The following is an 18,743-nucleotide window of genomic DNA, read 5'->3' on the forward strand; positions in this document are numbered from 1 at the left end:
AGTAGTCATATTAATTATCTTCTTCAAAATGTATTTCATTGATGAATAAATCAAAATATTCATTACTATTTCTCTATTACAGATATAGCTACTATTGTTTTAATGAAAATTTAAAGTACAGACATTTATATTATTTTATGAACTTTTGTACTTTCTGCCACTCGTTTTAGAATTTATGATTTATTTTGTTAGACCATCAGAAAATATAATTTTAACACATAATGCAAATTAGATGTATGTGTTTGGTCACTGTTAATGATAGAATGCAAAAAATGCGAATCTGTTTAAACGTATTATGCGAACCATTATCATGAAAACATATAATTCAAAACTTTATTCGCGTATAACATTATTATTGTTAACTAATTAAAGTACGATTTGTATTAGCCAGATGTTCTGGTCCATAGTGGAAGACCATTGTTCAAAATTCAAATATTTAGCTATTTGTAAAAAACGGCACGTATTGTGAAATAATAATATAAATGTGATCGTCAGTTTTAATTACTAAATCATATAATATAGTAATAAATGTAGGTATATATATTGATATTTACATTTTGGTAATCCAAATGTAATAACTGTATAATTATATATATATATATATTGAAAATGTTTTTTAGGCACTAAAACAGTGAAAGTCCATTGATATGAACATAAAAACAATATTAATTTATTAATATAAACAGTTGATTAAAATTTCGCCTTTTGCATTGTACTGTATTAGACAAATAGATTTCAAACGGTTTAGGTGAAATATGATTTTCATATAAATTTATAATATATTTTAATAGGTAGTGCATAGTTCATATAATACAAATTATTTAATTAAATTTAGTTAATGGAATTTGGGAATTTGACTGAAAATATTTACCACACTGATCTATATTTACTTAATATTGTATCTTTCTTATATATTCTATCTGAGTTTCAGCCAAAAATAAAAAGGGTTAAATAACCAATAAGTATTACTCCAGTTTATAGAATTACACAACACGCTGTAGATATTTTCTTTCCGTCGTGAATATACTATTACGTCGTAAATAAAAAATGAAAAACAAATTTATAATACAAAATATAAAATATCATCACTGAATAAAAACCTAAAGTAATAACACAATCAAATGGAATTCGATTGAAAAGTGGTCAAAAAACAAAAACTGTTAACGACCAGTGGTGTAGGTTATGCAGCATTGGACGAAATGAAGTGCATCCGCGGTAAAGCAGCAATTTTTGCATCCAATTTTCACGTTGGATATACCGATCGCAAAATAATTTAGTCGATCACATTTCCACGGTACCGTAGTTTCGGTAAATATTGAAGACCATCAATACACAAATACGCGTATATAACGCAATGTTTTATAGTACATCTGAGTTAAATGATCTAACGCAACATACGTATTATACCACCGTAAGTTGATTTCCGTCAGCGGCAGTAACCGTCGTCATTTTATTATTATTATTATATCCCACCGGGAACGCGCGTGGTTCGTTAAATTATCATAGCGATGATGATTGAAGGGATACGCCCGTAGAAAATGGCTTATAATTTTTACCTGATGAAAGGTCCGCTCTTGTCGAACATTGTAATAATAATAATACGCTTTTAGGCCTGCCGAGGCGATGAGATTTTTAAATTAAGTAGATTATACATACACGTGGTTTACACACGAACGATTACCACCTCGTCGTGTTGACGGATGACGATCCCCGTATACGGCCGCCCGTGACGGTACACGTCAGACAGCGGAACGCCTACCTATGTTTGTTCTAAATTTGAATTTCGGCGTAAAAAAAAAAAAAACAAACAAAAACGTACCGTCAAGATGTAAATGTTTTTAATTCCATTTACGATAGAGCTCTTAGAACAATATTTACGCAGGGTTGATGAAACGTACATAATAAATTCGCTTGTAAAAATACCTACCTATGCGTTTTTTATCATTATTATTATTATTTAATCGTCATACCGCAATAATAGTTGTAGTCATCGATTAACTATCACTAGTTTTTCAATTCCGCTAGTGTCAGTCGAGGAATGTTTTACCAAGTTTCATTACGATGTTTTTTTTTTTTTTTTTTTAATTAAATTAATTTATATTATTCTACACGATTTACTGGGTAGAACGAGTGTTCAAATAGTTTCTTGTGGTTACTTCGCACAAAAGAAATCTTGTCTATATCTACCAAATCATTTTTCGATTTTTTAAACAGTTTTTCTGTTTTCTTATCGCAAGAAAAATACTCGACCAGTTAAAACTATCGCAATTATTTCGAATGCTGTATTAAATCATTATTTAAACGAATATGATATGATTTTTTATCGATTACTAAGATCCAATATCACAACACAACACTACTGGAAGAATAAAGTGAGAAGAGTTTCCAATAACTGATTTCAATTTTCAGTTTTTCATCGGATAGGTATTTTTTTTAATAAATATTGAAATTTACAAAACCAAAGTAAAAATGTTTTTATGATTATATATTTAAATCGATATTTATTTCATGGTTTCATCTCAAAGATCAAATTCAAAATACCTAAGGTTCAAAAAAAAAAGACCGATATAAATTATAATACTGAGTAAAATTTAATAGATATTTTTGAGATTAATATAATTATGTATAATTATATATAATATATATATGTTATATATGAATAAAATTAACAAACCATGACTGTGTTTTAAAAAATTGTAGAAAATTATGAATTTTATCAACTCCGTTGAAGATCTTATCATTTCTATAAGCTTGTACTATGTAGTGCTATGGTTTAGTTGTAAATCCATGAAGCTGGATGTCGTCGGGTCATATTCCTTTCACAGAAAAACTTTTTGTGGCATCTTTTTATCTAACATAACTTCGCCTGGACCATAACATTTTATCTTTATCACTAGGAACCACTACAGATAGGGGAGAAGTCCAGTTCAAAGAATGATTGTTAGCCACATTGATAATCGATATCACACTTTACACGAAGCACAAGACTTATACTATGATATTGACTTTGAATTTTACTCTTGAGTTATTACCATATTCAATAAGCAGAACAATTTTTTTTCCACATTCAATTATATTATATTTTATGACACGGCTTTCTAATTATTAGAAAACCGAAGGTATATAAATAGAAGAATAGTGTGTTTTATACGTATATGTTTTTGAAAAAAACGACTTCAAATAGTGTAAGAGTTATAGAGTATAAAGTTAGTATTATGTATTTAAGGTTAAAATAAAAACATCAGTATAATTGTGTTTATAGATGATATATATGTGTATTTATTGGTTAATTGAAATTGTATGGTTGTTTGTTAAAAATAAAAAAAAAACTGTTAAAATGCAAATAAACGAAATATCAAGGGAAATACGTCCGTCATCCTCCAAACGTTATTGGTCCTTAGTCATTCAGTTTCCAAAATAATTTCTATTCATGTAGTGTTTCTATATCACATGTACGAATTGTCATAAATGCAATTTGCTTGCGACTGCACGTACGATGTCAGCAATCACCACGTACTTTTTTTAGCAAGTTAACTAAAAAAACCATTTCTTTAGTCATATACAATCTTATTTAACCATAGAACTTATCAGATAGTTTAGATTGGTTTAATTTATTTTTACCTTCATTTTTGTATACCTGATTGCCGTATGACGCCGTATAGATATATACTTTTTTTTTTTTTTTGACAACTTAATAGAGATAAAATATGTAAGTTGAGTATTTGAGTTTAATATGCAATTAATAACAATTCAAATCGGGAATTTAGAAATATCATAAATAATTTATGAAGGATAGGTTTTTAAATTATTAAGTCGTTCTACGCATTATATCTGTTGGTTTTATAACTTAATCTAATAGGGTAGTAAAGAAAATGTAATTTATGACATTTTGCACACAATTTGGAACCGTTATTAATAGTTAACTAAAAGAAATATAAAACAGCAGTTTCATAGGAAAATATACATATTGTTTATCACGTCATACTACTCATTATATTATTATTATTATTAATAATAGTTAGATATACATTAAATAAACATGTTTTTTATTATGATACTAATACATCTTGCGAAATACCATATTCGTTATTAGATGAAAAATGATTTAAACTTTAATCTACAAAAATAATGTTTTAATTTGAACAATTTTATTAAATAGGTGCATTATATTATTATTAAAACACAAACTTAATATTTATACACTGATTAAATTTAAAACGTAGTCGTAGAAACCAATAATACGACAATAATAATTAACTAATATACAGAACACGGCATTACTAACATTGAGACTTGTAATAGTGTGTATAATTATTACAATTCAAAATTATTTTATTATATTGTGTACAGTATAAAAATGTTCCATTCAATAAAAAATATAAAAATAATGATTTAATTTTCATTGTCCACATAAATCATATTATAGTTCAGATTAAATCATTTTTACAATAACAAAACCGTGGTTGTGTGCCATGAGTTATGTCTATAGCTATTTATTTGCTAAAAGTCTCATATTTAGAACAATAGTCATTAATTCGATTGGTCGCATTATATAAATTTGGTTATTTTCTTTTTCCGCAAAACGTATAGTTTTGATGTATACTTAAGCGTCCTAATACATATTTTTTAAACTAATATGTCAACGTGATAGAATAATTAGATCATTTTTGAACTTTTTTAACTGATAATTATATAATTTATAGAGTTGTCTATATATACATGTGTATATCTATACATAATATTGACTTAATATAATACATATATGTATGTTTAAAATCTTATCTTTAATTAATTTTAATGCATACCCAACTTTTACAGAGCTGATATTAATTAAACGGCAGCCAAACATGATTTTCTATCTATAATATATTTCATAATCATCTACAAAATTATTTACAAAAATATTCAACATTTAAAATGTAATGAATTTACTTTATTATATCTTACATTCTTGCTAATTATTTGTTCGCTATACATTTTATGTATTATCACTCAAAATCTTATTAAAAAGCTACTTTAAGGATTCGATTAATAAATTATTGTTTTAACTATTGAGTATAATAATTATATTTATTATTAGTTTCGTTCTTCTGTAATAAGTTAATTATAATTTCGTAATCTCATTTTCACTTAAAAATGTTAATTTTCATATCTTTTACAAATTAAATAAATTAATGTGTTATCTATGTGTTTGTACAAAGGAGACAGTACTTTTGTTATTTAAGTTTTATAATCTTGGATCAACCAAAGGCTAATTTTAGGAGCGAAAGAGTTGCCTAAGTTCTTTTTGAGTTAACTTGTTTTAAATTGGTCAACAACTCGAATGAATTCCATAAAAGTCCTTTCGGGGTTATTTTCCTTTGTTCGTGGACCTTCATATCTCAAATCACAAACCAATTGTTTCAAACTGTAAAAGAGTCCGATGGATATTTATTGTGCGGCTTTTCGACTGTTCGGCACTCAAAGTGAAAAGTTTTTACACAAAAGCTATAAGTTTGGATTTTTCACAGTGATGTTTTATTTTGCGAATATATCCTTCATTCTAGGATACAAAAGTATCATTCTTTAAATAACTTATTAGACTAATGCAGTTTAATTAAGATCTCCTCGGATTTTGATAAGAAATTATTTTCAGGAAAAATTTATTTTTTAACACAGAACGCTCAAACAATAAATATTGTCAATGGTTAACGTATCTAACATACCTATCGATAATATTTATGTATTGTTATAGTAAATATATAAATTACATAAAAAAAAGAAAAAAAAAGTGTGAAAATCATATTGTTGTGATATATTGGGAGTAATTTAACGGTTGTAGAATTTAAAATTTGTATTTATTGGTGATTGAATGATCGTTTAATATTCAATATGTTACGTATTATATTTATATTTTGAAAAAATTGAATTATCGCGTAATACACATCTAATATTTTTACGCAGTGGAACATTAAAACAACATTCTCATCAGCGTATATTATATTATAATATTGTGACTCGATTTACTTCACCGAATAGACATTTATGAAATCAATCGTTTTTTAATATTTTTTAGTAAGTAGTTATCATCTTTTTTTACGATGTGATTATATTGCACGAATTGTTTTGTATTCTTTGTTTTCGATAAACACGATAATGAAAAACGCTTTGCACAGTTCGGCATACGTACTCTTCATAAATTATTATTATGTTATTTAAACTGATATATTTCTATTCATTAATCGTATTCGTTTGTTCAATTAACAACAGCAGATACATGTCGTTCGCGTCTGCCAAGACGTCCGGAATACTTTACCGGAACATCTAATTACGTGGTTCCAGAAATTTCGGATTACTCTGTGACCGGGAAGTGGGAATGTTTGGGGGTCGAGTTAAGGCGAAAGCTCTTCGTCTTACCAAATTGCATCCGAAAGACATGGAGATTAATTTCACAGTAAACGCAACCGCAATTCCGAGGCCCGTGCGCCATTCGCTAATCGCACATCTTAAATGAATACCGTTTACACCTCTTTCGTCTGCCGCTTTGGAAACAAAATAATACAATTTACTAGTCGTAAACCACACGATTTTCTCATAAAATCGTCTTTAACCGCCAAAATAATTTAAAAGTGCGAAGCAATTTATACCAATATTTCATTATTAACATCAAAAACTATATTTTACTCGATTTACCTGCGCAAACAGCGGTAAACGATAAATATATCAGGGAGATCAATCCAACAAAAAATGCATACAAGTAAAAAGATCAAAATTAAAAATTTTCGTATGGTTAATCAAATATAAAAATGTAAATAGCATATAATATTATTCAACCATTATTCAAAAAAAATGTAAAAAAAAAAAAATGCATTGATATTCATGGACAAAGAATTATTGAAAATTGACTTTGACATATTATATATAATTTATCAACTTGTTAAAATTCAAAGTTATTTTCATTTAAATTGTAATACGTGATTAGTTATTTTAAAAACTAACAATATTATGAATGATAAGAGAATATGTTTAAAATGGTCAAAGTTATGAATTCTACAATTAGATATATTTAAAATGTTTATATATGGTTATTATACCTACTAAAATTGGCTACTTATTATGTATTGATCATATCTTACTAACACTCTAATTATAAATTAATACACAATAAAATAATAGAGATTTTAAAGTTCAATGCTACAAAACAATTTTCTAGGTCAAAAGTCTACAATTTATATTGTATTATATTAAAATATATTTATATAATATTACAGAAAACACTTATTAAAAAAAATTTATAATTATATTATTATTATCGTTTTTCTGTGATTTTACGGTGTTTTAAATGTACCTATCTATATTTTTATAGTGATATAACCTATTGAAATAAAATTAATCAAGAATACTTTAATAAATACGAGAATGCTAACGTTTGATCATTACAAAGTCTAACGTAAACATGTTAAATATTTTATCGAGAAATAAATACGTTCCATTAAAAAATAAAAAGCCATTTCGTGTTTCCACTATTTTGTTATGAAAGTTTTGCTACAATATAATACTGTGTACCTACTGGTTAATATATATATATTTAGTAATGTGATCTTAGTGAGTATGTTTTTACCCTAAACAATTTAAAATGTTCAATTTAACTGTAGGTATCGAAATACTTCTTTGAAAAACTCCAACAAAGCATTTCAGTGCTCGAATTAACAAACACTTATATAATATATTTCTTTGTTACATTTTTGGTTTTCATCAAAAACTTGGTAGTTTTCAAGTTATGTAATGACAATTTCTATTACTTCTGATTTTTTTTACGTGACGAATAGTTGAGTGGATTACATTACGGCATTTAAGTTCAAAATTAAAATTACCGTTTGTGGATATGATGAAGGCGTAAAAGGAGTTTCTTAAGAGCACTGTATATTACATTGTAATATACCGCCATTAGGTAATGTTAGAAATGTTCGATCGTAGGATGGTTTTAATCTCATCGTTGTAGTGCACCAATTTGTACTTTCTTAGCAAAACCACAAACACCGTCCCCGATGGATAGAGTTCCGTTGCACAAGGCACGCTAATTTAACTACGTCTTGTGATGCGCAACTCGAATTACCATAATTATTATTTAAACAACTCAGTTCGTGTAAGGGTCAGTTACTATTGAAGTCCCGTCTGCCGATTTGAGTATTACGATTTTCGTGCTTAGCTAAATAATAATTTAACAATATTCATTTAGGTCGAAAGTCTCTAATGATCATTATTACAATTTGTTTAATAATAATATTGTTCTAAATTCTAACCTCATTGATATAATATAATATTTAACTAAAATATTATATAACATGATACATTGAGATTGGATTAAACCAGTGAACGCGAGCTGCCGAATAATTAAATATAATGTAAGGAAAAGTCAACTCTATGATTTATAAATGTTATTTTTGGAAAACAGATGTAGTATACACCGAATGCCAATTCGTTGTTTATTTTCATGTTTCTGAAACATTTTAAATATAATTAATGGAATCAAAAAATAAACATTTCGATACGACGCCATATTATGATATTATATTAACATCTAAAACAACATTATTTCATCTTAAATTATGACTTACATAGTGAATATGAAATACAATTTTAGGGCATGGTTTTTAAAGTTGTTGTAAACTAGACTATACCAGTGGGATATATAAAACATTTCTATTATTAGGACAACCATTATAGATGCTAATAAAAGATGGATAATATCCCTAGACATCGATACATAAAATAATGTTATCATGAATTTTCAACGATGCTCGACTTAACCTCAATGTGACATTTACACCAAGAGATTATAACCTGTATAATTTAACATAATAGAATGACTAAATGTCTAGAGATAATAATTAATAAATAACGATAAAAGACCCTCTGATCCAATCAACAGAGCATAAACGGATTCTGAGTAAAGGACCCATTTTATAATATACAAAATTTAGATAAATAACAATGATAGTTTACTCTTTAGAAATAGTTAAATATAGTCAAATTTCCAGTTATTTTAAATTTCTGTTTCCGACAAAATGTATTTTATGAACATGATATTTAATTTAAAAAATATATTGTTTATATTTTTTAGATGGTATTTTTTTAATCTTTTTATTGAAATTTAAAGTTTTCGACTTTTTTTAGTTAATTTTCAGTTAAAAACTTGACAATTAAATACAATATTTCTTAGTTTGTTCATTTTGGAATTTAAAAAATATGTCGAAAATTAAATTTCATACCTAACTATGTTATACGATATAACATCATTTTTTTTTTTTGAAGAAGAAGAAAAGAACTGAAAAACGTTTAATGTATTTTATATAATTTTGTCAGCATTGTATAGTTACAAAAAAATGAAAAACGACACTAACAATTTAAATTATTATGTTATAATCAAAAAATATTAATCATATGGACTTAAAACTATTTAATGTACACTCAACACTTACTACACATCTAAAAAAATTCTTAACGATTTTTTTTTCTTGAATTAAGTAGCTAATTTTGAATTAAAAAAAATATCCACTTTAAAGAAATTGCATTAATAGATTTAATTTTAAAACAATAAAAGTACTACATAATGTTTTCAAAGCATTATCATTTATCTTTATTAAAATTAGATGAAATAGTTTTAATTATTGGATCACAAGATTTGCAAAAAAATACCTATTGTTACAATTATACATATATATATATATATAATATTTTTTATACACTTAACTTATTTTGAACACTTCTTCTCCTAACCTCAATGGAAACTGAAAAGAATAAAGTATTTTAGTTATTTGGAAAAAAATAAATATAATCTTGCATATAAAAAGTATTTAATATTATGTAAAAGTAATAAGAAGTTTAAGTATATGCAATATTTGGTTTCATAGATGACGTCTGTGTATTTTATTATTCTATTAATACATTTTAAGAACTCTCTAATTTATTTAGTTTATAAATTAAATTCGTTTGCGTGTACGTCAAGTATGAAGTTAAATTAAATTTAAATTTTTATATTTCTAATAGCCTTAAAACTTTTATAGTTTTTATTTTTATTTATTTATTTATTTAATGGTTATTTCACTAAATATTATTTATTTCAATGTATCTACAACTTGGATTATTTAATTACACATCGAAATAATGGAGAATTATCGGCTTATTGTTTGCAGATTACATACATTGGATTTTTAATCGTCTTAAAAAAATTGAAGGTAGGGATCATACTTCAAAATTTTTGGTATATATTTTAATTTTGTCTGGATTTGAGTAAATGTCAAAAAGTTGTACCTATTTTTCTCATCGTAAAACTATTTTTTTGTATTTATTAAAAGTTTAAATCCAATCAGTACAAGATTAGACGATCAATATAGCTACATCAAAATGTATGTATAGTTATAATTTAGTTTGAGAATGTTTGTAATTATTATATTTGCTTATTTATTATGCAGATTAAGCCAATATATCAAAAAACAAAAAAAAAAGCTCACCATTGTGTGTAATAACTCATGATAATATAAATAACAAATTTGGTAATACAGTTACTGGAATTTGTTATTCGATATAACACCTAAGTCGGTGTGAAATTTTACACAGTTTCACTGTGTTTAATAAATAATGAATAAACTATATCTTCGTTGTGTAGGTACAAATAAAGCTATTTGTGAATTTTACTTTTTAAATTTAGACATTTAGTAGGTGGTATTTATCGTGTATTTTTTGTCGATAGCAGAAAAGATTAAAAACCCGAATCGCACAATTACTATAACGATATGTTAATACTTTTCTTGTTTCATTACCATGCATTTTGGTTAGTAAAGCATAATATAATAATAATAAACAGTTCACACTTCTTACATGAATATACAAACACATATTGTATTATATTAAAATGCTACTAAACTAACCCCGTTGAATATATTGATTTGATAGTATGTATTATAATATTTTACTTCCTCTAGAGCCATTGAGATTGGGTTTGGTTAGGTTAGGGACCCTAACCTGGGTGGTTTATTCATAATTTCAATTTAGAGTACTCGTACATTTTATACATTATATATTATAGTAAAAAAAAAATTTTAAATAATATTTTATTGGTGCATTATTCTTTAGACGAATTTCGTATTAATTAACCTTCATGAATTGGTTGGATAATAACTAACACCTTTCATTGTTCATTATATAATATTGGGAGAATCCATTTCATTACACTACCTATATGTATACCAAAATTTCTGATCCATGAATGATGTACGATCGATACAATGGAAAATAGAAGTCTAAAGTCGATTACAGTAGGTCGGTATGTCACGAACACGATCATCATACTGACATAAGAATCTTGGTAATAGAATTAGAAAGAGGATGACCATTAAATCCACAAGAAAACAAATATATAAATATATATATGTGCATTTTCTGATTGGATGTGTTTTTTAGTTGTTATGTTTCAATATTTTTTACGGCCAAATACTATATACGTAGCATAAATATTTTCACAAAAATAATATACACGTTTATTAAATTTGAATAATTTAAAATTTCTGTATAAAATGAATAATGGTTTGAGTGTAGCTTATTTATCAAAGATTATTCTCTATGAATGGATCATCTAGTATTTATGGGACAATGGGAGGCAAACATACATACCTATCTATAAAATATAAATTGGAGTATTGAGTGTATTACATTCTGGTAATTAAATATATCTTAATTAGTTTTAGATTTTTATATAAATTTTATTGAAGGTATGAAAATGCAATAGAAAATAATAATTAACACATTCTTGAATAAATCAAAACATAAAATAACGGAAATAGTATAAGAATTATATAAATAACACCTATTATAAAAAAAAGTGTTTTATGATGAGCAATATATTTTATATAGATTTTAATATTATCTAGCATTAATATGAAAATAAATTTTTTGTATACTGGATTTAATAAAATATGCTTAAAACATTACATATAAACAAATAAGCTAGATAAAATGGTATTTGATAAAAATTATTATACCAACCTATAATTCAATTGAACTAAAATATATTTGAGCATAATATGTACGTTTTTAGTTTTATATTTGAGCCATTAATATTTTTATTTATTTCAGAATAATTAATTAAATGGTTTCAAAAATGAAAAAATGAAAATAAAATAAATACATATGGGAAAATAGTTTAAGATGATAGCACTATATTTTTTATCTAATATTATAAATTATAATAGTACATATTTAAGAAACTTATATAGTATAAGAACACGAAAATCTTTTTCCAGACACAAAATATTATAAATATAGGTATTATTCAAATAAAAAAAATTATTTATGTTTAACTAATGAGGTCTATGTCTCAAAAAAAAATATTTTTAAAGAAAAACATTACGAGTTGATATTTGAATATGAAATTTCAAAGATGTTCTATGCATATTTAAAGAAAAACATAATTTTTTACTAGACATCGCATTAGTTTAAATAGTAAACGTACTTTGACCTGGCTCTTTGGTTAATTGTATTCTACATGGACATTCCAATATAATAAAATGTACTTTGTTAAGATAGTTTTTCGTTAAAAAAAAACATTGCAAAATAACGCAGGTGTTATATTTAATCAATTTTTTCTTAAACGTAGCAAATCCAAGCTGAGTTTCTTTAAAATGAGTCGCATTAAAATAAAATATATATAACCAGAATGTCTTTTAAACATATTTAATTGGATCCTTAATAGCTTTTCTTAAGGTTCTCGTTAAGTGAAAAAAATCGTAATTGAAAATCTACCATTGATTGAGGCCAAAATAGAACCGTTTTTTATTCATCACCAAGTATTTTGGATGTTTAATGGATTTTACGCGTTAATTAATGTCAAGAATAAATTATATCGGGACACGCAATTAGAATAGACGGTGTAAGCGACTGGACGATATAAGAGATGGGTACTTATATATGTCTAGGTTTGACGAGGTTAACATATCCTATGAATAATTTCACATGACATCATGTATACGGCTTATAACTTTTGATACAATTACCCAGTCCGGGTTATATATATCAGCAAAAAAAATATTTTATGCATAGAATTTTTCTATAAAAAAAATTTCTGTGAGCTTAAAAATGAAAATCAAGAGGTCAGTTATACATATATATATATATTGTATTGAATATTTAAACTGAAAATATAACTTTAGAAAACAGCATAATTTGATAACTTAATTATGTAATATTTTACGTATAATCGTGTTATCATGTTATCGTTACGAAACGCATTCTTGTGTTTATTATGATTTTAATTAAGACTTATTGAAGATTATAATTTACAATATTAAGTTTTTACAAATGGCCTCGGATGCCAATGTATTTTCAGATCAATGAAAAAAACATGAAGAAGATTATATGCAACTAATAGGATAGATACCAACAGGTTTTGATACAACGCCTATATGTTTAATAATAATAATATTATAATACACTAATAATTATTATAAAAAATATAGTTTATAATAAAAAATCAATAAATAATGAAAGGTATCTTTAATGTTCTTAGAGCTCTTATATTGAATAATGGTGACGGCATATATGAAGAAAAAATAAATCAACTAAAACAACGATAAGGCATATGAACCACGTAAATCTCGAAAACAACCCATGTAATGGAATCTAAACAAATGTTTAGCTGACTTGGCGCAATGGGACTACTTATTAAAAATGTCTTGCGCGTTGAAGCCTAACCCTATAGAGCATTGTAAGGACTTAACTAGGTGGTCGCTAGGGATTTTTATCAGTGTTCGTTTTTCATTCAGTTCTAACACTCGCAACAGGAAATATATTTATTATGAAATTGAGTAAAAACTCTACAGTTGTAAAATATAAATGTATTTGAAGTTTCTACATTTTTTTTATGCGATTTAATACTATTCTATTATAGAAATCATAGTTAAAAATTAATTTAATTCGTATTATGTTCTATTTGTAATAGGTATTAAAAATGTTTTTGAATTTTATATAGCTGTATCTCGACATTTAGCTTTTAAATATATTTTTTTTATTTAAAAATCCTTAATTGCCAAAAATATATACTATAATTATGAATTATAATTATACAATGGAAAATATTATATTTTAATTTAAATACAATTCTAACAGAGTATTGACAAGCATTTTAAAAATTACGAATTGATAACATTATTATTCCACCTATATAATTTAGTTCTTATTTTAGTTTGAGTAGGTACAATACAATTAATAATACTATGCTACTTAATGAAAATCATAACATTTTCGAGTCATCGATAAATATGAAGTAATTAATTTTAATAATACTTTATGAACACCAATATTTTGGAATTGGATCTCTTCATGTCGCTTCACCAAGTTAAAGACTAAATGACGATATTATACTATTTAAGTACGAGTTTAATACATAAAAAAATGTACTATGCAGTCTTAAATATAATAACTTATAAGTTATAACTAATATAACATGTTATATCATAAATTCTATTTATTTATGAAAAAACAACTGTTAAAACGAATATACTAATATTTAAGAATTTAATTTAAATACACCATTTTTGTCCTGAAGAATTGTAAAGTATAATAATAATATTATTAAAACCACAATAATGTATTTTGTTCAATTAAATATTGATTAAAATATTATCGATAACGATAGTTAAATCGTTATCAAAATATTTCATTATTCAAAAAAACAATTTTACCCAATTTATTTGCCATATAATTTGTTAATAATTATTAACTAGCGGGTAAAACTCATTCATACAAATTATAATGAATCGCATACAAATTAGTTTTAGGAAAGCTTGATAAATTAATTTATAATTAGTACACGAATAGAAAAAAAATTCATTACGAATTTTATAGCGTAGGTATTTAAATCTAGATAATTTGAACATCGGAAGATTAATCATTATTTTGTTCGGCATAAGTAATTATCAGCTCATTTAAAACATGAATAAAATCAATTTCATTCACGTTGTTCAACTGTATGTAATATATTTAGAGATATGTTGATACTCTCAATACTCTCGGTGTTGAAGGAGAGAAAAAAAATAAATTTTATGTTTTACAAGTATAGTTGTAATCGAAACTGGGCATCATATAAATGTTATATCGTCATACGTTAAAAAGATGGTACCTATTCTGGTTGTGTAACCAAAAAAACTTTAGTAACAGTATAATATTCCAATATAGAATTAAATTATATTTTATTCCAGTCTAGATTATTTAATATTACCAATTGTATACGTATATAACGTGTAAAAATGTTATAGTTTTAAACTTGTACAATTTATTGGTAAATGCACTTAAAAGTATAAAAACAACTCTGTCTTACACTTTTAATATAATAATAATCTGCAGTAAAAAAAAGTTTAGTTGTATTGAGGTGGATGAAAAACCAATAAATATTATAAATTTTAAATAAAACTTAATGCAGCTACTGCAGTGGCATTGAGTAATTTTTAAACAGTTAATTCAAATTAAATTATTTTGTTACATGCCTATACTCAGTAAGCCTTATTATACTTACCGTAAAATTTACATTTTATCAAAACAAATATTCTTAGAGAATCAAAAATTTGTATAATGCTTTTTCAATTAACAAAACACGTAAAATAAAATCAATTAAAATACATCTGTGTATGTATATTGTATAAGTCTCATAAAATGTACCAAGTTCAATCGAATGCTGCCCTTACACAGTTATTGCAACGAACCATCATTAAATTTAAATTTAGTTCTTTGGAATTTCGAAAAGTTGAAGTGTATAGTTGATAGGTGCATAACAATAAAATATGATATACGTACTTACAAATACGGGTAGAAACTAGTTCTAAGTTAAAGCCAAAGTGCATAGTTAATTATTTTATTAGTTAACTTAACTAATTAAATAATCTATTGTAACAAAGTTCAGTTAATTTAGTTTAATTTAATTTATTTGCTATATAGTTGTAGGTATACACAATAATTTTAAATACAAATTAATATCCTTTAATTGAATGCTTATTTAGTTGATACATTTGTATTTTGATTAAACCACTATTGCCAGTATGCAATAAAAAGGAATAGTACATAATATTATAGAAACCATTATTGACAAAATATTAAGTTTTTATTAAAAAAAAATGAAAAAAAAAAATTAGAGTTGCACAATAACTATAATATGACGTGGTAATTAAAAACTAATAATTTACTAACTTCTTTTTAACCAATTTAAGTAAATATTATTTTTTATAATCTTAATTTTAAAAATGAATTGTTAAATTTAAAATTGTTAACTTTGAACGTATACTTTCACGTTCATATAATTTCGACTGAACTTAGTTAAAAGTAAAATAGTTGTTTTTCATTAACTCGGTTACCTTTGTCTTGAACAGATAAGAGGTCTGTGTTTCACTAAAATCCATTCAAGTCTTATTACTAGAAACATGCTTATTTCGTATAAGCATAGGTATATAAGTTTTTGACCGGAGATGCGATCAAACCACATGTATATAATGCGCTATACCTATTTCAGCGGTCGACTTACCTGCAAAAGCTCAGTGCACTGGATATCGGCGAAATCTGGCGATGAATAGATTTTCATTTCTTGTATGGCCCCCTTAAACGACAGAACAAAAACCCACGTGAGTAACGTGTTCATGATAATGGTATTAAACACAATGTAATATTTTTCGTAAGATATTAAATCGATACAACACACATCGGCGGAGTCAATATAAATGAAATATGTATAATAATAATAATAATAATATTAATAACAATAAAACACATAAAAATTAAAAAATATCAAAAGAACGCAAGTGATTTCTCGGTAGCTATTACGATAGCGCAATAATATCGATAATATAATAATAATAATAATATTATTGATATTATTACTTATCGTTCGATCGCGGTCGTCACTGTGGAAGGTACGTGGCGAACCATAGTCGTTTGCCGGTTACCTATACGCAGACAACGATTATCACGACTACTTCAAAACTACCGAAACGAAAATCGTCTTGGATCATATGCGCTGCTGCTGCTTCCACGTGCTCGTGTCGGGGATCTAGGGGGGCAGTGCGTGTGTGCCGGGAGTTCCTAAAATAAAGATCTCGCGCGTGCGCTAACCCTTCACATAAAAATATGCTGTCGAAAACCGAACTGCGAGTGACTTTACGATTAATGATCGTGAATGCACATATATTTTTTTATTTATTTGTTGTTCGTCCAAATTCGGAACTCAAACACGTCTCGTTCCGTGTGGCAGACGAGCGATTATCTCGCGACATTGGTCTTGTTTAGGTTACTTTGATTTAATATCACAAACGTTTTGGCTGATTTTGTGATAGTCCGTATCACCGTCAACACAAATTCCAAGAAATGCGTGATAATATGTCGAACGAAACAATAGTGGAATGTGTTCCGCCTCGAAATGTTAGATTACCTGATTAATATTGTTTTTTTATAATTTCGTCCCTATCTTCCATGTAATTGGTATTATTATTGACATTTTTTTTTTTTAAAGTTTTTTGGTAGTGTGAGTATTAATATATAGTTATTGATAAATCTATTTTTAATCGATTTCGATTAGTGTTATGTTATTTGGGTGTGAAATGATGATTTTTTTGTTCTCGAAAAAATGAAAATAATAATAATAATAATCGACGATGGTCGGTCCTATAATCGGTACGTGTTTGTCGTATTATACTCAAATGACATGTTAAAACAAAATGTTGTTATTTGACGTAATAAATACTACATATTATATATATACATGGTTAAACGTAATTTTACTGATGTGTTTGGGCATTAACGTGATGCTATTATACATTTATACATTGTATTTGATTTCGTTATATTACAGCGTATAATAAAATATGAACATAATTTATGCTCGTTGAATATTTTAATAAAATCCCCAGACTGAGAATATTATAATAGGTAAAATAACCGGTTTGAGTCATTGTAATTTTGTAAAATCAACCAAACGAGACACTTTAAATGATGATTTATTGTCTATTTATCTATTATTGAATTAGTGTGAACTAAAACTTTAAATGAAAAAGTTATATCGACAAATAAAAAGTCTGTTAGTACTTCGATTTTTAGAATATGATGTCATAATTTTAAAACTTGTTATAAATAAAACTTCAAAAAATGTATCCCTTCTATCAATACTAGCATGAATTCATAAATTCTAAACATGGTTATATAAAAGTAATATAAAATTCCATTCATATATATATGTATTTTGATTTTTTAATTGTGGGCTGAGAATAACCCCAAGAGAAAACGAAAAATTGATCATATGCTATATATTGTAAGTTTTAATAAAACAAATTTTACAATAATTATAAAACATTATTATAAAATTAAATTCAAACGTTATACCTACAATTATTTTAATGTGTTTAATCAAAGCAATACCCCATTTAATATAACAAATGAAAACAAATTTATATAACTTTGAGTAAAATATTATACAATATCAAACCATTCAAATCTTAAGATCAGTAATATGAAAAAATAAAACATTATTAAAAAAAATATAATTATTGAAAAGTATTGTAATTTTTTTAACTTGAGTACTTGGTTGACTTCTGTATCTAAACCAGTACTTCTTTGATGACATTTATTGTTAATATTTAAATAGTATTTTCATTATTTACTTACCTAGTGTAGTTTTGATTTTCTGTTACACATTAATTCAAACATTTTTAATTAGTTTAAGTATCTTGAAA

General features: G+C 25.6%; 1 protein-coding gene across 1 annotated transcript in view; it reads right to left on the bottom strand.

Annotated features, from left to right (window-relative positions):
* LOC114130372 (collagen alpha-1(XV) chain) overlaps positions 1-18,743 on the bottom strand; it is a 245,455-nt gene that overhangs the window by 100,268 nt on the left and 126,444 nt on the right. The window contains 1 exon segment of the mRNA XM_050198517.1: positions 16,547-16,618. Within this exon segment, the coding sequence (XP_050054474.1) occupies positions 16,547-16,618 (72 nt within the window).

Source organism: Aphis gossypii, chromosome 1 (genome assembly GCF_020184175.1).
Source record: "Aphis gossypii isolate Hap1 chromosome 1, ASM2018417v2, whole genome shotgun sequence".
In the NCBI taxonomy this organism is placed as follows: domain Eukaryota; kingdom Metazoa; phylum Arthropoda; class Insecta; order Hemiptera; family Aphididae; genus Aphis; species Aphis gossypii.